The 25,969-nt window shown below is 31.2% G+C and overlaps 3 protein-coding genes across 4 annotated transcripts in view; all 3 read right to left on the bottom strand.

Annotated features, from left to right (window-relative positions):
- Positions 1 to 1,030: 1,030 nt before the first annotated feature.
- Positions 1,031 to 7,270, bottom strand: rab3b (RAB3B, member RAS oncogene family). The gene is made up of 5 exons (XM_051095257.1): positions 6,995 to 7,270; positions 6,095 to 6,319; positions 3,399 to 3,517; positions 3,197 to 3,321; positions 1,031 to 3,123 (listed from the first exon to the last, which is right to left on the bottom strand). The coding sequence occupies exons 2-5, from the start codon at positions 6,317 to 6,319 to the stop codon at positions 2,939 to 2,941; spliced, it is 654 nt and encodes a 217-aa protein (XP_050951214.1). The 5' UTR covers positions 6,995 to 7,270; the 3' UTR covers positions 1,031 to 2,938.
- Positions 7,271 to 10,370: 3,100 nt separating this feature from the next.
- atpaf1 (ATP synthase mitochondrial F1 complex assembly factor 1) lies at positions 10,371 to 16,065 on the bottom strand. The gene is made up of 9 exons (XM_051095622.1): positions 15,856 to 16,065; positions 15,665 to 15,773; positions 13,702 to 13,749; positions 13,559 to 13,621; positions 13,399 to 13,449; positions 13,170 to 13,217; positions 11,425 to 11,520; positions 11,238 to 11,345; positions 10,371 to 11,162 (listed from the first exon to the last, which is right to left on the bottom strand). The coding sequence occupies exons 1-9, from the start codon at positions 16,062 to 16,064 to the stop codon at positions 10,986 to 10,988; spliced, it is 909 nt and encodes a 302-aa protein (XP_050951579.1). The 5' UTR covers position 16,065; the 3' UTR covers positions 10,371 to 10,985.
- A 2,605-nt stretch (positions 16,066 to 18,670) lies between these two features.
- frem1b (Fras1 related extracellular matrix 1b) overlaps positions 18,671 to 25,969 on the bottom strand; it is a 33,227-nt gene continuing 25,928 nt past the window's right edge. For both annotated transcript variants that reach the window (XM_051095633.1, XM_051095632.1), the window contains exons 28-38: positions 24,823 to 25,024; positions 24,589 to 24,733; positions 22,435 to 22,564; positions 22,284 to 22,356; positions 22,044 to 22,193; positions 21,680 to 21,963; positions 21,526 to 21,573; positions 19,534 to 19,719; positions 19,274 to 19,389; positions 19,094 to 19,179; positions 18,671 to 19,013 (exon numbers count right to left, since the gene is read on the bottom strand). In XM_051095633.1, coding sequence (XP_050951590.1) covers positions 18,811 to 19,013; positions 19,094 to 19,179; positions 19,274 to 19,389; positions 19,534 to 19,719; positions 21,526 to 21,573; positions 21,680 to 21,963; positions 22,044 to 22,193; positions 22,284 to 22,356; positions 22,435 to 22,564; positions 24,589 to 24,733; positions 24,823 to 25,024 — 1,623 coding nt within the window. In that variant the 3' untranslated portion in view covers positions 18,671 to 18,810. The remainder of the gene's footprint in view (positions 19,014 to 19,093; positions 19,180 to 19,273; positions 19,390 to 19,533; positions 19,720 to 21,525; positions 21,574 to 21,679; positions 21,964 to 22,043; positions 22,194 to 22,283; positions 22,357 to 22,434; positions 22,565 to 24,588; positions 24,734 to 24,822; positions 25,025 to 25,969) is intronic.

Genomic DNA, 25,969 nt, shown 5'->3' on the forward strand with positions numbered 1-25,969 from the left:
TAGTGCATTTTTATGTTTTATGTGTTAAAAAATGGTAGTGACAGTTAAATGGTTAATATTTATATTTATAATATTTGCACTTTTATTTTCAAATAAACATTTGATAATGTAATTAAATATAAATAAGAAACTAACAAAAAAAAACCAAAAAAAACAAAACAAAAAAACAAAACAAATAACGGTTTCACAGTTATTTCAAAATAACAACTTTTTTTTAAATATGTACTTTTATTCCTAAATATGTATTTTATAATATAATTAAATATTAATATTAAAATCCTTCAGTTGAGGTATTGAGGTATTTTAAAAAGCTAAAAATGTGAAATAAAATGCAAAATATTACAAATATTATATATATATATATATATATATATTTTTTTTTTTTTTTAATTTTAAATGAATACCATATTTTGTGTTAGAAATTATGACATGAGTTCTGACCTTTGTCACAAAAGATTTTCTTCATTGCCTTTTTCCCTATCACACTTTAGAAATCATAAGAAATTATATGTCAGTTCAAAACTTAAAATCTCAAAATTCATCCTTTGAAAGGCATTTTAAAATCAGACATTGCATTACCACAGAAAACGTATATCAAAATCATATTACAAAATGTTTTCATTCATGAATTATAAAAATTTAAGTCTGGATAGTGCATTTTTATGTCTGTGTTCAAAAATGGGAGTGACAGTTAAAGGGTTAATATTTATATTTATAACATTTGCACTTTTATTTTCAAATAAACATTTGATAATGTAATTAAATATAAATAGGAAGCTAACAACAAAAAACAAATAACAGTTTCACAGTTATTTCAAAATAATTTATAAAAGTATTTTATAACTTTTATTCCTAAATATATATTTTATAATATAATTAAATATTACTATTAGAATCCTGTAGTTGAGGTATTTTAAAAAGCTAAAAATGTACATAAACTACAATTAAAAGTGAAATAAAATTCAAAATATTACAATTATTATACATATTATATTATTATATATATATATTAAATGAAGAATAAGGATACTGTAATTAAAACTCTTTATTTGGGTGAATTTTGAGTTTTGAAAGTTTTCATTTCATGTAGTATATATAATATATATCCTTATCATACTGGCCATCAGCATAACATACATACAATGACAGACGTGGCACGTAAATATTAGCCTTATTATATGTGATTTGTGCTTTTATTGTTACAAATTGCATCTAAAAGTAACATTCACAACTGTACAATCACTGTACGCCCCAGTGCAAATTGTCTACAAATCAAAATACACTGACAGCAAAGGTACAACTATATATTCCAGCAGCATAAAAATAAATATCTACCCAGAAGAACGAAAAGTAGCCTATAACGTCTGAATTAAAAATATCTCATTTGGAATAATCTTGACTATAGTTACATAAAACACTCATACGTCACTTGATAAAAATCCAGAGTAGATTATACATACACGAACCCACAAGGATTTGCTACAAGTTTCTGAAATATAAAGACGTCCTGGCACGAGTTCACAATATATCTTGACGTTCCGCTCGAGGATTTGAGCGAAGAGTAATATCTCTCGAACGTCACCTGACTATGAAATGTGCTGATTGTGTTTGGGTCTATTATTACACACAACTGTTACATGTGGTTTCTGACAATACTAAGTTTAACATGAATTTAATATCATATTTTCGTGTAAGACATGAAATTTATTTAGCGTACCTAATCATGAATTTACTAAACGTCACGTTTTTTTTCTCTCTTAACATAAAGATAGCATAAGCAAGTGCTCATATTCTCAAAACACATACTGTGCCAGCAGTTAATAGATGGAGTCCAACATACAATGTGCATCTGCTTCTGATCCAATCAAATCAGAGCATCGAAACCACCCTGAAAACTGCATAATGGCCATTTTGCAAAAGTCTGAGTTTATTTTTGTGCCTTTTAACAAAATATCCACCATTTTACCTTCACTAACAGGAAAGTTCACCCATTTTGTCATCATTTACTCATCCACATGTTGTTCCAAATTGGTATGACCCAAAAAGTTGACGACAGCCATTCACTTCCATAGTACTTTCTTCCACCCTATAGAAGTAAATGGCTACCGTCAAATGTTTGGTTAACAACAGACTTGCGGATGAGTAAATGATAACCAAATTTTTATTTTTGGGTGAACTATCACTTCAAAGTACTCATAAACTACACTCAATATATAATTCATAACATTAGCAAGATTGTGCCACAACAGATTGTGTTTTAAATCTAGTTTCGGCAGTGAACACTGAAGTTCTGAGAGCCAAGTAGTAGCTTTTGTGCTTTGCTCTAGTCCCTGCTTTGAGTTTCCTATGGACTGATTAAGTTAGAAGTGTACTATTATTACTCAACTACTTCACGTGTTTGACAGCTACAAACGAACAAGGGTGCGTTTCCCGAAAGCACTGTTAGCCAACTGTTGTCTCAAGTTCTGTCGTTACCAACGTAGTTCGCTGTTTCCCGAAACCACAGTTCCAAGGAACAGTCGCAAACAGCATCAGCAAACAGCAATCATGTTAACAGAATAGTTTTTTGTTAGCATTACATCTAAATGTATATACATTGTTTTTTATGTATTTTATCGTGTCAATAATGAGCGGCGTTTTCAAAGACTGCACTCTCTTGTATAAACCATCAAATCGATTAATTAGCATTCCTAGGTTTTAACTCCACTACATGTGCAACGTCATTAACAACAGTCCTATATTGTTGAATCCACGTGTTTAAATGATGAAGGTGCGACCATGTTACTATTTCCCTAAACAGTCGTCACTAGCTAGTCCTAACGATGCATTGCACTACGAAACGCACCCCAGATCGGTTCCGGCCGCCATATAACAGAACATCAAACCAAACAACATCGGATCCGCTGCTGATAAGTTGGCATATGAGTCGAGATGGAAATCAGCAACAATTCTGAGGTAGCTGGGGCGGCTTATCAGTTAGCCGGGTGGTTTTGGCACCGGTGACCATTGATGGATCCGTATCGACTCTCTCGGACATCTTCACGCAGATGATGTCGACTAAGCGCTCGAATACTTGTCTGACGTTGATGTTCTCCTTGGCGCTGGCTTCGTAGTACTCAAACCCTGCGAGAAAGAATCAGAAGAAATCATTAATGAATCACAGTGAATCTGATGAAAGAATGGACACTTAACTTACCTAACTGGTCGGCCAAGTGTTTCCCCTTCTCAAAAGGCACCACCCTTTCCTCATCCATGTCACATTTGTTCCCCACTAATATCACCTGAGCATTATCCCATGAATAGGTCTTAATCTGTGTTGCCCTGAAAGGAAAGCACATATATGGCATATAAATTCACCAGTAGATAAAACGTATGGATTCAGGGGTGAAGCTGCTCACCAGTCCTGCACGGCATTGAAGGACTCTTCATTTGTGATGTCGTACATGAGGATGAAGCCCATGGCTCCTCTATAGTAAGCTGTAGTTATAGTCCTATACCGCTCCTGTCCCGCTGTATCCTATAGACAACACAGGAAATCATGGAATCATGGAAAAACACATAGATTTAAAGGGATGGTTCACCCAAAAATGAAAATACCATCATGATTTACTCACCCTTAAGCCATCCTAGGTGTATATGACTTTATTCTTTTAAACAAATACAATCAGAGTTATATTAAAGAATGTCCTGGCTCTTTCAAGCTTTATAATGGCAGTGAATGGGTGTTGAGATTTTGAAGTCCAATAAAGTGCATCCATCCATCAATTAACATCCATTAATAAAGGCTATCTGAAGTTAATAAATGCGTTTGTGTGAGAAAAATATTCATACTTAAACTGTAATCTCTAGCTTCGCTAACTGTCGTATGCGTGTTTAGAGAGAGTGGCGTTACAGCAAATGATGTAGGACATAGGTGTAGCATAAGCTCTGATGAGAATATGCTAGTCTCGCGAGAAACAAGGTTTGTTTACAGCAAAGGAAAACCAGCCTCCTCTTGGCTTATACTGAAACATTTTTCATTACAAATCCTTGTTTAGTAAGACTAGAATTTTGTTTTCACTGGAGATTACGTTGCGCCTCCATCCTTCGTCATCCGCTGAAACGCAACTTTTATCTACACACATAGGGTAAGCTAGAGATTGCGGTTTATAAAGTTTTAAATATTGATATTTTTTACACAAGTGCATTGATTTGCTTCAGAAGGTTTTTATTATCCTCCAGAAACTATGTGGAGTACTTTCTATGATGGATGGATGCACTTTTTTGGGCTTCAAAATTTCAACACACATTCGCTGCCATTATAAAGCTTGGAAGAGCCAGGACATTTTTAATATAACTCAGACTGTATTCGCCTGAAAGAAGAAAGTCATATACATCTAGGATTGCTTGAGGGTGAGTAAATCATGGGGTAATTTTCATTTTTGGGTGAACTATCTCTTTAAAGATATTAACTGTGCTCAACCAGTCTGCGCAAGCTAGATTAACACAATTTTTAAAAATATGGATATTTTTCTTACAAAAACGCATTGATTTACCACAGGAGGCCTTTATTCACCCCCTTGAGCTTTGTGAGGCACTTTTTATTATGGGTGGATGCACTTTATTGGACTTGTTTTGGACTGATGAAGAGAAATGCCTGCATATGCCATTCTAAAGCTCGGAAGTGCCAGGAAAATTTTTAATATAACTCAGATTGGATTCGTCTGGAAGAAGGAAGTCATATACACCTAGGATGCCTGGAGGGTGAGTAAATAATGGGATAATTTTAATTTTTGGTATATTTGGGATAAAACCTATCCCTTTAATGTGCATTTATGTCAAAAACAGTTTTTGTCAGAGTGCTGGCACATTGTTTAGCACTCATATTACACATTGCCAATGCAGGAGATGCAGGTTCAAATGCTGAACCCATTCCTCCCTCTTTTGCCCATTATTTCATATTTTTTAAATTAAATTTATTAATTTATTAAAAATATAAAAATACTTTTAAATGATCAAAAATGTAAATAATAACTAATATATAATTAATCGCAGATAAATTTATTTTACTTTTTAAATTAAATTATAAATTGTATTTATTTTAAAGGAATAATTCACCCAAAAATGAAAATTCTGTCAATAATTACTCACATTTATGTCGTTACGAACCCCTAAGACCTTCATTCATCTTCAAAACACAAATTAAGATATCTTGATATTGATATTGTTGAATTAAGTTGTTATTTTTGTTTTCTTTGAACACAAAGAGTATTCTTGTAGCTTCATAAAATTATGGTTGAACCACTGATGTGATATGGACTATTTTAACTATGTTCTTATTAGCTTTCTGTGCCTTGAATGTGGTTGCGTTACTAAGAAAGCTCTCGGATTTCATCTGAAATATCTCCATTTGTGTTCCGAAGATGAACGAAGGTCTTACAGGTTTGAAAAGACATGAGGGTAAGTAATTAATCACAGAATTAGTTATTTATAACACCTTAACATACTCCATGAATACAATAGATACCAAACATGAGGAGGACAAACGAAATGAATGGTTTGGTGGCTTCTCTATTTTAGGCCCGTCTTTATTTAAAACCCATTTTGTTTTGTTCCACTTGGCGCCAGTTTCCCCGCAGCTGTTTTGAATGAGCGCCTATTTTTACCACCTCGCGATCAATACACCCAGATTATGAATTATCACAAATTGTGGCTGTGTCATACTTGTCACCCAGGCTCTCGTGTGCTTTCGAACTCTCTTCCCACCCCTTCTTACCCTTAGGGGCCGCTTTAATTGGCTATGAGGATCTCTCTCTGCCAGGGAGCAGTATGGAGTGCTGCTTCCATGACAACCAGCATCGATGATGCATGTTGGGGGGAAAAACGAAGGCGCTTGCTTTCTTTTCCTCCAGAAAAAGATGGCTCTCATTCACAGCCTGGTGGAAGGTGATTGTGGAAGGTAGAGGATGCGCACTTCACATAATACAGCCGGATGCCTTTCGAGTTTAATGATGCCAGCCAATCACATTAGAACGACAAACAATCTGGGGCTAAAAATAACATCATTTTCATTCACATATTACATTATTAGGCATTCAGTTACACCAGCGCTCACCCATATTTGGAGCTTCACTCTCTTGTCGTTCCTGTAAACCGTCTTCACCTTAAAGTCAATGCCGACCGTGCTGACGAAAGAGTTGCTAAAGGAGTCGTCCGCATATCTGAATAAAAAGCTGGTCTTTCCTACACTGCTGTTGCCAATGATCAGGAGTTTGAACATGTAGTCGAAGTTCTGATCAGATCCATCTCTCTGCCCAAAGCGCTGGTCTGCTTTTGCCATCTGTGAACACAGATATGAGAATAAATTGCGGTTTCAGTCCTGTTACTGGTACTGAGCAGTATGTTGTACTTAATTAATAAATAAAATAAATACTATATATATATATATATATATATATATATATATATATATATATATATATATATATTGCAGACAACAATATACAGTACAAGATACAGTAAACACTACTGTCCACCCTGTTACTGAATTATAAAAAAATTAATTATAACACTAAAAATATTATAACGTTTAATAAAATAAAATGCACTTTAATAAGCATAAAAATATCAAACATAAAAATATATAAATAATTAAAAAAACAGGACCACCGGCTGTGGCTGTATCATCAAAACAAGTCTTGAATGATGCATATGCCAATGCATAATTTCAAGCATTCATTTGGTATTACAGTGATTTGTTTGTCAAAAACACCGTTATAGCATCGAAGAATCAACATAACAGGTTCAACTACAAGTGGGATTTGGCAGCTACATCCATTCACAAGCATAAATATCATTGCATAATCAGAGGATGTTATTCTGACCATGTAAACACTCGAGCTCATTCATAACTGTCATTGAGACATAAACGGCATCTTGACGGACCACATTCACCGACAAACAACCATAAACGACAAGCAGCCGTCAATTAATGGCATATGATGGAGAAGCTCACCTCGGATGTAAGCGCAGCTCTCTCTCGTCTGGTGCTCTTCTAGGTGGGCGTTTATGGACGCTGCAGCACCTGACGACGCGTGTTCACCGACTCAGCTCTGAACGCGTCCAAAACGCCTGCTTTTACGTGCGTATTATCGCGTATATTAGCGAATGATGGCAGTTATGTGGAGATTTATTGTCGGGTTTATTTGAAAGCGCTCTGTGTATGTAGGGTGGGGCAACGGCGACAATTAACCGGCGTTTATAACGCTGTCGGTGTAATTCAGTGCTGAATGCCCTGGTGAAAAAAACAGCATATGCTGGTAGGTAGGTTTTGATGCTGGTTTACGCTGGTCCTTTGCTGGTTTTTGCTGGTCATGTTGCTGGTCAAGGACCAGCATGAACCAGCAAAGGACCAGCTTAAACCAGCATCAAAACCTACCTAACCAGCATTCCAGCATCAAAACATACCTACCAGCATATGCTGTTTTTTTTCACCAGGGTGTAAACGATTAAAATAAGATTAGGAACATACTGCAACCCCAACAAGTATGTAAACACTTAAGACACACTTAAAAATGAAATGTCATTGCATTAAAGATCAATAAGATTAAATACAAATAAAATTAATTAAACAAAATAAGATCAACAAAACCGCTAACAATAAATAAAAAGTAAGTCGCACTGGCAAACTTTAAATAAAGAATTTAAATTATGAAATATTATTTACTAATAAAACACTACTACTACTACTACTATTTTAGCTGCAAATTAAAAAAAGAAAAATCTATGATAGCCACCTTATTTTTCTTGTAAGAATAGGCGCAGCAATTTGTAAATTTCACGTGCGAGGCCTCCGGTCCCTGGTGAAAAAAACCAGCATATGCTGGTAGGTATGTTTTGATGCTGGTTTAAGCTGGTCCTTAGCTGGTTTATGCTGGTCCTTTGCTGGTTCATGCTGGTCCTTGACCAGCAAAAACCAGCAAAGGACCAGCTTAAACCAGCATTAAAACCTACCTAACCAGCATCCCAGCATCAAAACATACCTACCAGCATATGCTGGATTTTTCACCAGGGGTCTCATCCGAGTCTAGCTATTTCTAGCTGTACAAAACAGCTAGTTTTGCTGCTTGATATTGCAAACTGGTGTGTCTTACAATTATTTTTATGTGTTATCTTAATTATGAACACAGTGGTTTGTAGTGAAAACAGCACGTTCGCAATTTTCTCAAAGGAAGGCTTTCGCGACACGTCATCAGTCGACCATATTTGTGGCGCTGAACGTGAACAATCCCTGTTGAAAAAGACAGCATATGCTGGTAGGTATGTTTTGGTGCTGGGATGCTGATTTGACGCTGGTTTAAGCTGGTCCTTTGCTAGTTTATGCTGGTTCTTGGTTTATGCTGGTCCTTTACCACCAACATGAGCAGCATAAACCAGCAAAGGACCAGCATAGACCAGCATAAACCAGCATAAACCTGCAAAGGCCCAGCTTAAACCAGCATCAAAACATACCTAACCAGCATCCCAACACCAAAACACACCTACCAGCATATGCTGGTTTTTACAGCAGGAATGGCACTGAACCAAACAAAACCTTCGCTGATTAGGGGAGTGCGGGGCACAAACTAATGTGGGGTTAGTTGTAACACGTGGTTTAAATATTACCACACATGGAAAATGCGTTATAATATGCCCCTCTATTATTAAACTATGCTATTCTGTGACATTACCAATGTAATTTTCACTATTTACTTTTATGGATTTTAATAAGAAATCACAAGAAACAAGTGAGTAAAGACTGACAATCAATGTTTAATATTCAGAAATTATTATTTCAAGAAATCCCTGGTGAAAAAAAACAGCATATGCTGGTATGTATGTTTTGATGCTGGTTTATGCTGGTCATGTTGCTGGTCAAGGACCAGCATGAACCAGCAAAGGACCAGCTTAAATCAGCATCAAACCTACTTAATGTAAAACTGATCATGCAGACCAAACCGTAAGTCGTAAAGACTTGAAACTTGGAGGCTGTGTTACACACATTGTCTACAACGTCACCAAGTCTCACCCCAATCGGCCTGACGGGGGCGCTACAGCATATTCCTGGAGGGCCTGTGTCCTGCAGTTTACCTCCAACTTTCCTCAACACACCTGCCTGGAAGTTTCAAGTATACCTAGTAAGACCTTGATTAGCTGGTTCAGGTGTGTTTGATTAGGGTTGGAGCTAAACTCTGCAGGGTCTGGTGACCCCTGTCCTAAACGGTTCGTCAAAGGCTGTGTCTCTTATGTCTTTGGAATCCTTGGCTCACGCCAGACAAAATGCACACCTCAGGTTCATCCGTCACCCTGGCAAAATTTTACTGTATTTTGCATTTTTTTAAAAAACTAGTCCTAGGTTATTTGCCGGAACCAAACCAGTGCAGGAAGATTCTCTGGAGAGTGAATATCAATTATTATCAAAAAAGATTAACTTTCAACTCTCCGTCGCAAAGGGACACCAAAACATTCGAAAGAGGCAGGCCGCTTTTACTAAAATGACTATAACTTTTGAACGTAATAAAACATCTTCGCCAAACTCACAACATGTATGTAAGAGTTCAATCTAAGGTCATGTGAAAAAAAGTCATAAAACATAACAAAAAACATAAAAACGGCCATAACTACTCACCCATTTTTCCTATTGACATGAAAATTAGTACGCACAGTGAACTTTCTGCACCTTTTAGACAACTTTAATGGAGGTTGATAGTAATGAAACTCGGCGGGCCTGTTTGATTCATGGCCCTAACTGAGAAATTTAAAAGAAATCGGCCACTTGGGGGCAACATTGCATTTTTAAAGGTTGTAAATGACTGTATATTGCACGTTTTTTCACACATACACACAATATTCGTATCAAACGATAGACCTCCGCATTCAGAACAACTTTGCCTCTAGAGCCACTGCTGTCAATCAAACTGTTTTTTAAATGAATGAAACTACTTTTGCTCAATCTGGAAAAAACACTGCAAAGCAATTCTCTGGACTCAATAATGATCAAAAAATGTTGAAATTTATCCTTTGGGAAGCTATAACAGGGTCGTTTAGAAAAGAGTCCTGACCGAAAATGCCCAACAGCACATAAAACCTAAACGAAAACTCAAAACATCACAAAACCTGGTAAGCGACAGGTGATTCTAAACACGCATGCAAAGATTTAGGGAGATCGGACCACAGCTGGTGCTATAACAGTCATAAATGCCAAAAATTATTTTTTACTTAATTGATTTAGGTGGTTTTTCACATGTGCTTAAATGCCTTAAAACTCTTCAACCATGGTAATCGCTGCTTGCGGCTATATTTTGTTTTTGAAATTAAAAAAAAAAAAAAAAAAAAAAAAAAAAAAGAACTACTGCCACAATGTGAAGCTTTATTATGAATAACACCACACAGGATATAAAAGAACACTATGTTACTTGGGTCCTCAGGGTATTGCATATCATCTATTTATGGATCTCACACACCAGGCTACAGGTGTGTTTATCTCAGTCAAGAATGAAGAAAGACGCCTGTATTTTTTGGGTAAACAGGCCTGAACACCTTAAATGGTATCTAATTTTGATCATTTAGAGGAATACTATACATAAGGAAGAACTTAGTGTACTATTTATGCAATGATGTGGATGTATAAACATCTACAACATGATTTTTTATTTTGTGGGAAACATATTTATGGCATAAATAAGTTTCCTTGTTGCATTTTTAAGCATCAAATTATCATACAAACAACAGTACAGTATTTTGAGCCATAATATGCTAATGAGGACATTTACGGGGAGTCAAACGAGAACTGAACCTGCATACATGGTAGCAGATAATCATGACGTATGAATCTATTTTCATATTTCACATCTATTGAGAGTCCATTCAACTCTTATCTATTGAAAGGCAACACATTTTATCTTCTCATCTGGCTTCAGAGTCTCTCATGAGACTCAAGACGACAGTCCACGTTTATTGTCTTCTGATTATTTTGTAGTGACTGCTGAGCCAATACCACTCTGTTCCAGTTCTGCTATCACAGCCATGTGTTTAAACTCTGCAGGTTGGTGGTTGAAGGTCTCAACCAATCGGAAGGTCTCAAGTCGCTGCGATCCGTAAAACAGCTGCACCTGATTGGCCAAGCATTGTGCCTGGTGGACAGTCTGAAAGAGGTATAAAATAATGAATTAAAATCACACTGACTGATTTGTTTTACTTAGTAACTTTATTTAACTTACCACAAATTTGCTATCCATCTCAGCAGTCATTAGCACGATGCCTTTGTCCTTCTGCAGGTCTGTATAGTGATATAAAATAAGCTGGCTGGGTGCATTCTCTCCCATTGTCTGAAATACAATTCAGTTTTAGTAGCAATGCCAACAGACAGTGTGAAATTTATATTAAATATTGGGGGAAAAATAGTACCTGAACATTGATTAAAGATGTGAAGTGCAGTTCATGACCAGCCCACTGGCCAATAAAAAACTCATAGCCCTCCTTCTGAGGCAGAGCGTACAGAAACTGCAAAAAATACGTGATGATATATTATACATAGATGATGTTATATATAATTAGTACAAAGATTTTACTTTCTGGTAATGCTGGTACACAAGGATGGGAATCGTAAAAAAATCAACTCATTAGGGATTGGACTACACTGGTTGTGGTGTATTTTTGATTCACTAAAAAAAGAACTGACTTGTTAAAGTGATTTGTTCAGTGCTACACAAGCTTTTTTGCTTAAAAGGTTTAAAAAACGTATTAAGACACTTCTTCCTCAGCTGAGATCATTTAGAGCCCTTTGAAGCCGCATTTAAACTACATTTTAGAAGTTTAAAATCGGGGCACCAATCAAGTCCATTATATGAAGAAAAATCCTGAAATGCTTTCCTCAAAAACCATCATTTCTTCACGACTGAAGACAGAAAGACATGAACATCTTGGATGACAAGGGGGTGAGTAAATTACTTGTGAATTGTTGTTCTAGAAGTGGACTTCTCCTTTAAATTATTCATTATAGAATCAAATTATGCTGGTTGCGCTGTATGTTTGATTTACTAAAAAATAACTCACTTATTACAGTGATTCATTCGAGAATTGGACTATGCTGGTTGCGCCGTATATTTAACTCATTGAAACGATTTGTTTGGGAACTGGTCCACGCTAATTGTATTGTATCTGACTGATTAAAAAAATACTGTGCTTCATGTTTTAAATTCACTAAAAAAATAAAAAAAAATAACGTAAGAGTCATTCTTTCAGAAATCAAACTACACAAGTTGTGCTGTATGTCTGATTCACTAAAAAAAGTACCGACTCACTAAAGTGATTTGTTCAGGAATCAAACTACATGGGTTGTGCTGTGTTTGATTCACTAATAAAAGAATCAGTCTTATTAAAGTGATTTATAATGGTTGCGCTGTATGTTTGATTTACTGAAAAAAAGAGCCAGCTCATTAGTGTTATTCATTGAGGAAATGAACTACACCAGTTGAACAGAATGTTTGATTCACTAAAAATAACTCATTGGAGTGAGTTCATTTGGGAATTGGACTATGCTGTTTGGGTCACATTTTTGATTCACTAAAGTGATTTGTTTGGGACTTGGACCATGCTAACTGTATAGTATTTGACTGACTTAACAAAAAAAACAAAAAACAAAAAAAAAAACACACTTCATGTGTTTGATTCACAAATAAAAACTGGCTCAAAAGAGTCAACTGAATCAAATGAAAACAACTGGCTTATAAGAATCATTCATTTGGAAATCGAACTACACTAGTTGTGTGTTTGATTCACTAAAAAGAATTAACTTATTAAACTGATTCATTCAGAATAAAACTACACCTTCGCATCGCATGTTTTCATTCACTAAAAAGAATCAGCTTATAACAGTAATTCATTTGGGAATCAAACTACTGTCTGTTTTGCACTATAGATTCTTTAGCATTATTGTGGCACCACTGAATGTCACATTTTTCAACTTTATTGATAGGCTTAGAACATAAAAGCTCACAGCCGATTGATCAAGATGTTTACAAGAAAAACTCATCACTGTTAGACTTATAAAAGCCACTCTTGAAAGCATCTACTGCCATCAAGTGGACATTTAGCATTTTGCAGGGTTATTTGATGGTGTGACACTTGACAATTAAAAAACACATACTTACAGTTGGGCAAGATTTGGCACGACCAAAAATAATGTCAAAAGTTGAGCCCTATAACAGAGAATTACAAGGTCATACATCTCTGGTAAAAACAAATGATCGAAAATTTGACTACTCATTACAATCAACTGAACTGCTATGAAATAAAAAGCAGTAAATATTAAGTTAAAAAATTATTTTATTCCACTGTTATTACGAAAGATAAAAGACTGATACATAAAACAGAACTCACTGGTATGACGGCACTGATTGTGTCTTTCTTTGAGAAGTACTGCATCCACAGCTGCACACAGAAAAGTAGGCATTTGGTGTGTGACTCTATTTAATATTTGATCAATTATTGCTGCTAAAACTGTAAAAATGTGTTGTTTTATTAACATTGTCCCTCTTACCTCAGCGATATCAGATCCAGATTTCTCCTGAACCATATCAAGGTTAAGAATAGACCCTAATGTCTATAAAATAAGAGAAAATGCAAACAATAAACTATAAATTGCTAATTTACTATTTAAATAGAAATGAAGCAACACCTTACCTTATCTTTGGTGAAGCCACCAGCTTCTGCTTTGCCACGTTTGTCCAGCTACAAATACAACAACAAAATCAATGTCTTCTTACTATATGTGAGCCTGGACCACAAAACCAGTCTTAAGTCGCTGGGGTTTATTTGTAGCAATAGGCAAAAATACATTGCATGGGTCAAAATTATTGATTTTTCTTTCATGTCAAAAATCATTAAGAAATTAAGTAAAGATCATGTTCCATGAAGATATTTAGTACACTTCCTACTGTAAATGTATGAAAACTTTATTTTTGATTAGTCATATACATTGTTAAGAACATTATTTGAAGAACTTTAAAGGCAATTTTCTCAATATTTTGATTTTTTTGCACCCTCAGATTCCTGATTTTGAAATAGTTTTGTCCTATCATAACAGATACATCAATAGAAAGCTTATTTATTCAGCTTTCATATGATGTATAAATATTAATTTTGGAAAAAATGACCCTTATGACTGGTTTTGTGATCCAGGGTCACATATGTGACCCTGGACCACAAAACCAGTCTTAAGTCGCTGGGGTTTATTTCAGGGGCGTCGCTAGGGGTAATCATTAGGGGCTCGAGCCCTGAAAGTTTTTACTCCAGCCCCGAATGTTTTTTTGTATGGCTCTATGATTTCCACGGAATTTGTCAAAGTTTAAATTAATTAATCAAAAGTTGGTCATTAAACTTAAATCAAGTCGCGATATGGACTAGTATATGTAAATATTATGCCGCAAAAGACCGCAAAAAGAATCCTGCATGTTCTGCGTGTCTTTTTATGAAAGAACGGCGCGCATGCGCGGTTTCGTTTTCTATACATGTAATACTGACACGCGCAGTGATTTTAGCATCTGCCGTTTCACTAAATGAGGGCATAAAAGTCACTTCATGAGCCTTTCACTGTTTCATTTGAGTAAAACAAGCGTCAAATATATACACAGAAATTTAATGGTATTCACGGCAGGTCGGCAACCTGTCAAAATAAAAGGTTTAACTTCATTGATCATTCAGTATAATGTATGTGCCTAGTACTACTACTACTACTATTAATCAATAAAAATGTATACATTTTTTTTTTTTTTTTCCACACAATATTTCTTCCATGTTTTACATTTTCCAATCCCCTTTATTTGACAAAAATAAAATATAATTTTCATTAAAAGATCAATTAAATCAATATTTTATACCTTCATCTGATAACCAGAAAAACACACAACACAGATTTCCATAAGGCTATTGTAAAAATAAATAAAAGCTGTTTTTATGCATTCAGATAAACAGACATGCTAAAACATATTTGGTAACAATAAAATGTAAAGTGAGAAAAAATAAAACATTTCATTGGGTCCCAAACATGTAAATTTTCGTAACTTTTGATAAATTGACGGTAAAATGTATACGATTCATGGTTTTAATTAATTACACATGATTAATAACATCAAATTTAACCATTAAAAAGAAGACCAGAAAAATGAAAACAGAAAACAGAATTTGAAAAAAATAAAATAAAAATAAAAAGGAATTCGGGAGAAAAAAAATAGGGCTCCATTTTTGTATGCAACTATATATTTGTTACAGTTATAAATACATTTTCATGTATATTGCATTAAATGTTTTAATATGTAAAAATAGTATTTTTATGTTGGTTTAAAATACATTGTCATATATTACATTTATTAAACAATAAATTTCGAATGTTAAATTCTATAATTAAACAGAAAATACAATTCAACATAATTAACAATATAATAAATACCATTTAAACAAAACTGTAACCTAAACCTAAGCCAAACAAAATACATAATAAGATACATAAATAAAATTAAACTACAACAACAGCAAAAAAAAAAAAAAAAAAAAAAAAAAACGTTAAATGTAATAAGTAATATACAAATAGGCAACCAAATCTAGCGGACCACGAAGGTCAAAATCAAATGTAGGCTGTGCTCATCACCTGTTTCTCCATGTACTTGACGAACTCCGCTTGTTTGGACTGTCCGAGCGGTTCCGTCTTCACCTCCCTGCGCTTCTCCATCCGGACTTTATATTCTTGAGGTTTTGAACTGGTGTTACAGTAATACTCATGTTACACTAACGCTTGACAGGATCATATTATACAGACCTACGCGTTTGACAGCCGCTTACCTTCGCAGTTTCCTGATCTTCTCTTCATATTTACTATAGTACGGATTTTCCTCCAACTCCGGTTCTTTCTTCATCGAAAACGCCCTGAACTGAGATGGCACGAGTCCGGGAATCAGCGGTCGGATGCCAGTGGCCCTGACCGCCAACATCCCACGGTACAAACATGACATTTGGACCACGGCCGCCGCCATCTTTTCCCCGTCCCACATCTATGAGTGTCCGGACGAAACCAAGTTTAATATACACACTACATGTTTTGGTTCCTACACTGAATTATTTTATGATGTCTCCTAAAAAAATCTTTGGTTATAGCTGTATATTATATAATATGTAGTACTACATAGTACTGCAACCAAGTAACAAATACTACTGCTAAGTAAATATTATTAATAAATTAATAATACTGCAATTACTAAATACTAAGGAATAAACAAAGAGCAATTAAATAAAATAAATATATACCAAAACAATAATTATTACTAATAAACTAAATATAACAAATAAAAACATTAATATTAATAAATAAATAAATAAATAAATAAAACTAACAAATCAATGAGGCAACCAACCAAACAAATAAAGACAACCAAAAAAATCCAAATAACTCAAGAAACGACATTAAAATTAAATAACATTAAATAATGAATTAAGTACTAAATTAATAAATAAACATTATTATTATTATTATTATTTATAATTCTGAATAAATAACACTGAAACCAATAAATAAATATTAAAAAATAAACGAATAATATTGCAATTACTAAATACTAAGGAATAAACAAAAAGCAAATAAATAAAATAAATATATACCAAATCAATAATTATTACTAATAAACTAAATACAACAAATAAAAACATTAATATTAATAAATAAATAAATAAAACTAACAAATGAATGAGGCAACCAACCAATCAAATAAAGACAACCAAAAAAATCCAAATAACTCAAGAAACAAACAACATTAAATAACACTAATGAATGTTCAGAATAAATGAATGAATTAAGTACTAAATTAATAAATAAACATTATTATTATTATTTATAATAATTCTGAATAAATAACACTGAAACCAATAAATAAATATTAATAAATAAACTAATTATATTGTATTTTTTATAATAATAATAATAATAATAAAAAATCTGAAAAAAAATAACACTGAAACAATACATAAATAATAATAAATAAATAAATGATAATAATCAACAACACTTAAATGCTAATAATAATAATAAATAAATACTAAGGAATAAACAAAAAGCAAATATATCAAATAAAATATATACCAAACTAATAATTATTACTAATAAACTAAATACAACAAATAAATACATTAATACTAATAAATAAATAAATAAAACTAACAAATAAATGAGGCAACCAACCAACCAAATAAAGACAACCAATAAAAAATCCAAATAACTCAAGAAACAAACAACATTAAATAAATATTAATAAATAAACAAATGATACTGTATCTTTATAATAATAATAATAATAATAATAATAATAAATCTGAATAAATAACACTGAAACCAATACATGGATATTAATAAATAAACAAATGATAATAATCAACAACAGTTAAATACTATTAATACTAATAAATAAATACAAAAAATAAATAAGAAACAAAAGGCAACTGAACTAACTAAATAAGTAGTGGTAAAAAAAAAATAAATCTAAGAAAATACTATAAAATAAAAAATAATAATACAACTAACAAATAAACAAAATGAATACTAAATAAATAACACTAAACACTTAAACTTAGATACTTCTAATACTAATACATAAATATTACAAATAATAAATTAATAAATAAATATAATACTACTACTATTAAATAAACAGTACTACCACCAACCAACAAATACTACTGCTGAATAAATATTATTAATAAATGAATAATATTGTAATAAATAAATACTAAGGAATAACCAAAAAGCAAATAAAATAAATATATACAAAAACAATAATTATTACTAATAAACTAAATACCATTAATACTAATAAATGAATAAATAAATAAATAAATAAAAACATACACTAAATAAATAACACTAACAATGAGGCAACCAACCAAATAAAGACAACAAAAAAATCCAAATAACTCAACAAACAAACAACAATACTAAATCACATGAATGAGTGAATGAAAAAAGTACTGAATGAATGAATAAATAATAATAATAATAATATATATTTTTTTACATTTTTAATAATAATAATAATTCCGAATAAATAATACTGAAAGCAATAAATATGAATAAATAAACAAACGATACTGTATATTTTTATATTATTGTTATTATTATTATTCATTCTGAATAAGTAACACTGAAACCAATAAATAAATGAATGATACTAATTAACAACAACAATTAAATACTATTAATACTAATAAAAGAAAACAAAAAAGAAACAAAAAAGTAACTGAACTGAAGTAAGAAGTAGTAAAAAATGATACAATGAAATAGATAATATCACTAAATAATAATAATAAGTAATATAACTAATAAATAAAATTAATAAAACTAAAACTAATGAATAAATATTACTAAAAAACAATACGACTAAATTAATAAAGGTAATACCAATACTAGTAAATACAAAATAGATAGATAGATAGATAGACAGACAGACAGACAGATAGATAGATAGATAGACAGATAGATAGATAGATAGATAGATAGACAGACAGACAGATAGATAGATAGATAGATAGACAGATAGATAGATAGACAGACAGACAGACAAATAGATAGATAAACAACTCCGTAACTTTAATTTTTTTGTTATCACTTTTATTTGATTTTTATTAATTGTATTTATTTTAATAACCCAAAAAAGCATGTCATTGTGAGCTGAAATATAATTATTCCGCGTTTCAATGCCTATGTACTTGAAATTATTAAGAAACAAGAGCATTATAAATTAAATATCTGTTTTAACTGATTTGTGCAGGTGTTGAACAAATATATCTGTGTTCGGATCCATCAATGCAACTTTTAGGAATCCATATCTTCTGACTCTGAGCTAAAACACAGCTGTCAGCAGAGCTGCTGTGCTCTTCATGATCCTTCCTGAGTTTGGAGAACGCCAGCGGTTTTCCATCCATCCAGGACCAATGATTTGGACCACCAGTGAGCCCTGAAAAAACAAAACACTCAACATTCAATATTGTGATGGCTGCAAAATGTCATCTCATTTGGAGAATCTCATTTGCTTACCAATCCAGAATGACTGCTTTCCAGCAAACTTCCACATCCACTTCATGTCAGTCTTTGAGTGAATACTGACCAATTCACTTTCAAGCCTAAATTTTGGAGTCATAACATTAATACTTAAAGTTGTATATAGTAATGCATGCATATACATGTTTCTCTGATAGCAAAAGATGTGTAACGTACAGCATGCAAGCATGTTGTGCGCTGCTCCAGCTAGCGATACCAGGCCCTAAAATATAGCAGTTCCTCCGGTAGTGAGTCCAGCCATTAGGACAACCAATACTGACAGACTTCTGAGACTTTAAAAAGACAGGGAAGAGTTATAAAATAAAAGATCATTACATTATAAACAGACATTTTAAGTATAAAGTAAACTTTGATATTCTCTTTTTGTTTTGAAATACACAACAGCTGATTCAAAATGTAGAGCTAAGATATCATACCTTGTGTTGTTGCACTACTGAATCAATTGTAAAAGAGACTGAGTCACGCTGGGGAGTTTCTACTGATTCAGCGTCAGCTGAGTATCCAGGCCAGGTCCAGATGGGAGTGATCTCCAGTTCAGAGTGGACACGAGGTGCTGGAGCTGGAGCCTTTTCCTCCACTCTCACTGGGATCAGTCCATGAAACTAATGGATAACAGAGTAAACACATACTGAAGTCCTGCACAAAGCACATTATAATGTATAATAACGGGGGAGAACAAAACTAACTAAACAAATGAAGAAATAAACAAATTATTATTATTATTATTATGATGATGATGATGAATAAACACTAAAACCAGTAAATAAATACTGATAAATAAATAAACGATACTAATTAACAACAACAACAACAACAATTAAACTGTATTAACACTAAAATGAATAAATAATACATAAAAACATAAAAGTTATGAAAATAAATAAATAAATGAATAAATACCAGTAGTAGTAAAATAATACTACTAAATAGATAAAGATAATGCCACTAAATAATACCACAAAATAAATAATAATACAACCAACAAATAAACAAATTAATACTAAATAAATAACACTACTACATAAATACTTCTAATACGTATCCATAAATATTATTAATAAAAAACAATACAAATAAATAAAAATAAAACCAAAACTACTAAAATAATACAGCCAACAAATAAACAAATAAATAAATGAATACTAAATAAATAACACTACTAAAAAAAAAAATACTTCTAATACTAATCCATAAATATTGTTAATAAAAAAACAATGTGAATAAATAAATAAAGATAAAACCAAAACTACTAAATAACTAATAATACCACCAACAAATAAACAAATAAATTAATACTAAATAAATAACACTACTATAAAAAAAAATACTTCTAATACTTATCCATAAATATTATTAATAAAAAACAAACAAAGAAACCAATAAATAAAGATAATACCAATACTACTAAATAAATAATAATACAGCCAACCAATAAATAAATTAATACTAAATAAATACTTCTAATACTAATAAATAAATATTATTTGATAAATAAATATAATACCACTACTATTAAATAAATAGTACTACAACCAACCAGGTAAACCAACTAATAAATGAATACTATTGCGATTAATAAATACTAAGGAATAATAATAAAAAAATTAAATACAAAAAATTACTAATAAACTAAATAATACAACAAACAATTAAATACTATTAATACAAATAATAATTCTAATAATTTTTAATAAATAACACTGAAACCAATAAATAAAACTGAAATAAATAAATTGATTAAAAAAAATTACTTAAAAAATATAGTAGTAGTAGTAAAAAAATAATAGAACTAAAAAAAAGATAATACCACTAAATCAATAATACAACCGACAAAAACAAATAAACAAAATAAATCAATAAAATACTAAATAAATAACACTACTAAATAAATACTTCTAAAACTAATACTTCAATATAACTTAAAGCAATACAATTTAATAATAAATAAAGATAATGCCAGTATTAACAAATAAATATCAATACAATCAACTAATAAACAAAATTAATACTAAATAAATAACCCTACTAAATAAATACTTCTAATACTAATGCATTAATATTACCAATAATTTGACTAAAATAAATAATAAAAACAAACAAATAAATACAAAAAAATGTTACTAATAAACTAAATACTACAACAAACAAATAAACACCAGTTTATTTATTAATATTAATTTTACCAAAACTGTTAATGCTAATAAATTAATTAATAAATAATGATAATGATCAAATAAACAAACAAACAAACAAACAAAGACAAAAAAAAAAAAAATCCAAATAACTCAACAAACAGACAAAAATACTAAAATAACGCAAATGAATGAATGAATGAATGAAGTGCTACTACTAACTCTGAAGTAAAGGACAAAAAAGTTAGAATAAAGAGAATAAAGAATAAAACGTACTCTCCAAACCCTTTCTTGATTTCTCTTCTCCACCTCTGACAGATGTGCCTATAAACAAAATCAAATGTTAAGATTAACTACTACCGCTACTAATATTCTTTTGCAATACTATATTAGATACATTATATTAGGTAAATGTTATAGCTGAGGTGACCTGGCTCACTCTGTGCCTGTTTCTACCCAGAATCCTCAACTGTCTTTGACCCAGACTGTGAAAGGCCTCCTGGTCCTGAGGTCCTCCAGCGCTATAATGGCTAAAGTGCGTGCGATACGGGACGTCCCCTCTCGGCGGATAGTTTTCCCAAAGGATCCCGCTCCTAGGGTCAGGAGTGTATTCCTCAAGCAGAGGCGGCTCAGGCTCTGGGATGCGTGGTGGGCTTTGGAAAGGATGTTGATTTTCATCTTCTTCAGCAATAAGCTCATCTGGACTACACCTGCCTGAAAGATGGAAATATTCTCATAAGAGCAGGATGTAGGTATGTAAAACTACAAGATTTTAGCAGGAGACTTCTTTGTACCATTTCTAGGATCCACAATCTCAACCGTGGCCTTGTTTCTCTGTCCCAAAACAGCGTTTTTTGGAGCCCTCAGAATCACATCAAATTTCTCATGATTTTCTTCTAGTCCGTCGTCTTTGAGGTAAATGTTCCACATTTTGACACTGACGCCTAAACACAAAGACAAAGCACAGAGTGAGTGTATTCTCAAAGTAAAGAAATAAAAAGTAAATGGAAAGGCTGGTTTGAAGTGACAAGCACCTGGATCAAACTGTATAAGGTTGGCTGAACTGTGAGTGAAATCTTTCCCTACTTTGGCTGTTCCTTCTTCCACCTGTGAGATGAAATGATTCAGTCATCTAAAACGTCATCTGTGCAGGATAGTAAGATTAGCTCAGATAGTTAAGCGCACCTGTATGCCGACGTACGCCGGATCTTTGCTGTTCCCACTGCGCACCACCTGCACAGCTAGAGTTCCTGCATTCTCACAAACACGATAACAGGAAGCAGACAGCTCCACACGAGACCACCTGAACTCCATCCTGTGTTGGCAGGAGAAAAAGCCAAAAATCACATTGAGGCTTAAATTATATTGTGTAGAATTGAGATCGATTCCAGATCATATTTGGAAATGTGGAACACAAGCTGTCAGCGGTCTTACTTTCAGCAAAGAAAATTATAAAAGTAATGTTTATTACCAGATGCTAAGAATATTTCTCTCTATTGTAATTTATATTTTTATTTTAATGTAGTTTTTAGATTTTATAATTATCTTTTTAACTGATATTTATGATATTATTATTTTTGATATTATTGTATTATATTTTCTTATATATTTCTAATTTATATTTTTAATAAACACATATTTTTTTACACACACACACACACACACACACACACACATATTAATTAATTAAATATTAATTATATTAATATTTTTCTTATTTATTACATTCAAAAAATCAAGTGCCTCGATAAGGATTCTAAAATGTTATTTTTAAAAGAAATATTAATTTGTTTTTACTTTTTTTTTAAAACAATTTCTTTATAATATGTATTTAACAGAATTTTTTCACCAAAGAAAATAATAAAAGTAATGTTTAAAACCAGATGCTGAGAATATTTCTCTGTATTGTAATTTATATTTTTATTTTAAAGTATTTTTGATATTTTATTATTATCTTTTGTTATCATTATTATTATTATTTTTTTAATATATATTTTTGATAATTATTATTTTTATTATTGTATTATATTTTCTAATGTATTTCTGAATATACTATATACTGTAAGTATATATATAAAATATATATATATAAAAATTAATTAATTATTGTATTATATTTTCTTATATATATATATATGTGTGTGTGTGTGTGTGTGTGTGTGTGTATATATATATTTTTTTAAAATAAAAATAATGATACATTTTACTAAATGACTCTTTAATATAAAAATAATAATATAATAATAATAATAATAATAATAATATAGAATAATATTTTACACACACTATATTAATATTTTTTGTTATTTATTACATTCAAATGTATGTATTTTAATAAACAGTATTAGGAAGTTTCAAAATGGAAATTCTGATTTATATTTTTAATAAAAATATGGTACATTTTACTAAATGATCTCTAATATAAAAATAATATTATAATAATACTTTTCTCACACACACACACACACACACACAATATATATATTAATACTTATTACATTCAAATATTACATTCAAATTGTTTTAATTTAATAAACAGTAATAGAAAGAAAAACAATTTTAAAAGAGTTACTTTTAACGACATAACCGAACATATAAATAAATATTTTTTATTTGATATTATTATTATTATTATTATTTTTATATGATTGTATTATATTTTCTTATATATTTCTGATTTACATTTTTAATAAAAACTGTGATACATTTTACTGAAAGACTCTCTAATATAAAAATAATATAAAAATAAATATTTCAATACCTTTAGATATTTTACACACACACACACACAGACACAAACAAACAAACAAACTATTTTTTTTTTTTTAAATGTTAATTTTTTAATAGAAAAATAATATTTATATACTGATTACACTGATATATAAATATAATTTGTAAGTATGTGTTAGGATACTTTATTGTAATTTAATTTATATATTTTGCATTGTAATTTATATACGTTTATAATATTTATTTAGAATTTTTATTTTATATACATAATTGTGCTTTAATATTTTATTGTATATTTCTGTGATTTCATTAGATTATCTTATATATGTATCGTATATTCAATATTGAATATCATATAATTATTATTTGATAAAAATGCTTAATCTTTTCAAATTCCAAATGACTCACTAAATTCCTTGATAAATATGCTTGCAAATAGAGCGTGTGTGTTTTTAGCTAATTATTCTCAAAATGGCATCGTCCTATTCAGTCACTTTCTTTACAGTGCAAAAAGTTCTATATGCACCTTTAACATTCAATAACTGCACTGTTAGTGAATGTTCTGTCCGGAAATCTAAACAAATGATCCATAAATAAGGAAATACATACACTTCAGGCAGCATGGTGTTTCCTGCAGGATCTGTGATTTGGAACTCAAAGCTGTCTGCAGTCACTTCCATATCTGCGGGAATGACGTAGCGCACTGCTTTCTGCTCCAGATCCTTCTGTGTAAAGCGGCCTTTAATATAGGCACCTATAATAGGAAGGAAATTCATTATAATCTGGACACAGTCGGCGCATATTAAAAAGACAGTCTGCACCATCAGTGACCCTAGCACCTGCCTGTGAGGGCATTTTCAAGGTAACCGAAGTGCGGAGGCCTTGTGATGGTGAACTCGAGTGTGTCGTCGGGACTGTCCGGGTCTGAGGCTTTCAGATATTTGGAGGTGATGTAGATGCCCTGTTTGCCATCCGGAAGATTCTCTACAGTACTTGGAATACCTTTGTTTATTATACTGGGTGGCATCTTGTCCAATATCTCTATCTGTGAAGATATAAATTATGGCATGGCTCAGTCAAATGAACAGTACAACTGCATTCATGCTGTATCACCACTAGAGGGAAGCATTACATATCAATAACTGGAACAGCATTCATTTTACAGATATTGGTCACTGTGGTTTAAATCTATGAATAAATATTTTTAGATTTTTTATTTATTATTCAAATATTTTATTTATTTTATTAACAGTATTTTTTATATTTATAATTTTTAATTGAGATTTATTGAAAAAAGCAAGTGCCTTTTATATTTGAAAGATAAGATATAAATTAAATATAATAAATACATCATACATAATTTAGGGAAAACCAGCAGTCATATTTCTCAGGTTTATTTTGAAGTCAAATTACTGTGGTTTTAATCTTATAAAAATAATTTCAGGTGTATTTGCCTTTTTCTTACATTTTACATAGTTTTTAAATGTAAATACATAGCTTATTTAATTTTTTTTTATTTTTAGTTTTATTTAATTGTATTAACATTAATACAAAATTTCGAAATGAAAAATGTCAATATTTTATAAGAGATTTATTAAACAAAAAAATGTGTTTTGACTGTGGATTCTGTAAATACATAGCTTATTTAATGTTTTTTGTTATTTATTATATTTATTTAAAAATAGTTTTATTTCATTGTATTAATATTAATTTAAAAAATTAGATGAAAAAAAATCAATATTATAAATGAGACATATTTTAAAAAGCAAGTGTTTTGACTGTGGATTCTTAAATTTTAGGTTTTAAATGTAAATACATACCTTATTTAATGTTTTATTATTTATTGCATTTATTTAAAAAATATTTTATTGTATTAACATTACAAAACTTTAAGATGAAAACTAACATAACAGTGAGATTTAAAAAAAAAAAAAAAGTTTTGACTGTAGATTTTCAAATTTTAGTTTTTAAAAAATATATTTTATTGTAT

This window comes from Labeo rohita, chromosome 22, assembly GCF_022985175.1.
Source record: "Labeo rohita strain BAU-BD-2019 chromosome 22, IGBB_LRoh.1.0, whole genome shotgun sequence".
Taxonomy (NCBI): Eukaryota; Metazoa; Chordata; class Actinopteri; order Cypriniformes; family Cyprinidae; genus Labeo; species Labeo rohita.

Excerpts from the sequence above, each read along its gene's own strand:
- rab3b (XM_051095257.1), bottom strand. The coding sequence starts at position 6,319 with ATGGCAAAAGCAGACCAGCGCTTTGGGCAGAGAGATGGATCTGATCAG. Across the intron at positions 3,322-3,398 it reads TTCAATGCCGTGCAGGACTG|GGCAACACAGATTAAGACCT; the intron begins GTGAGCAGCTTC and ends CTTTCCTTTCAG. Across the intron at positions 3,124-3,196 it reads ACACTTGGCCGACCAGTTAG|GGTTTGAGTACTACGAAGCC; the intron begins GTAAGTTAAGTG and ends TCTTTCTCGCAG.
- atpaf1 (XM_051095622.1), bottom strand. The coding sequence starts at position 16,064 with ATGTGGGACGGGGAAAAGATGGCGGCGGCCGTGGTCCAAATGTCATGT. Across the intron at positions 13,450-13,558 it reads CTGGATCTGATATCGCTGAG|CTGTGGATGCAGTACTTCTC; the intron begins GTAAGAGGGACA and ends TTCTGTGTGCAG. Across the intron at positions 11,521-13,169 it reads GTGCCAAATCTTGCCCAACT|TTTCTGTACGCTCTGCCTCA; the intron begins GTAAGTATGTGT and ends TATTTTTTGCAG.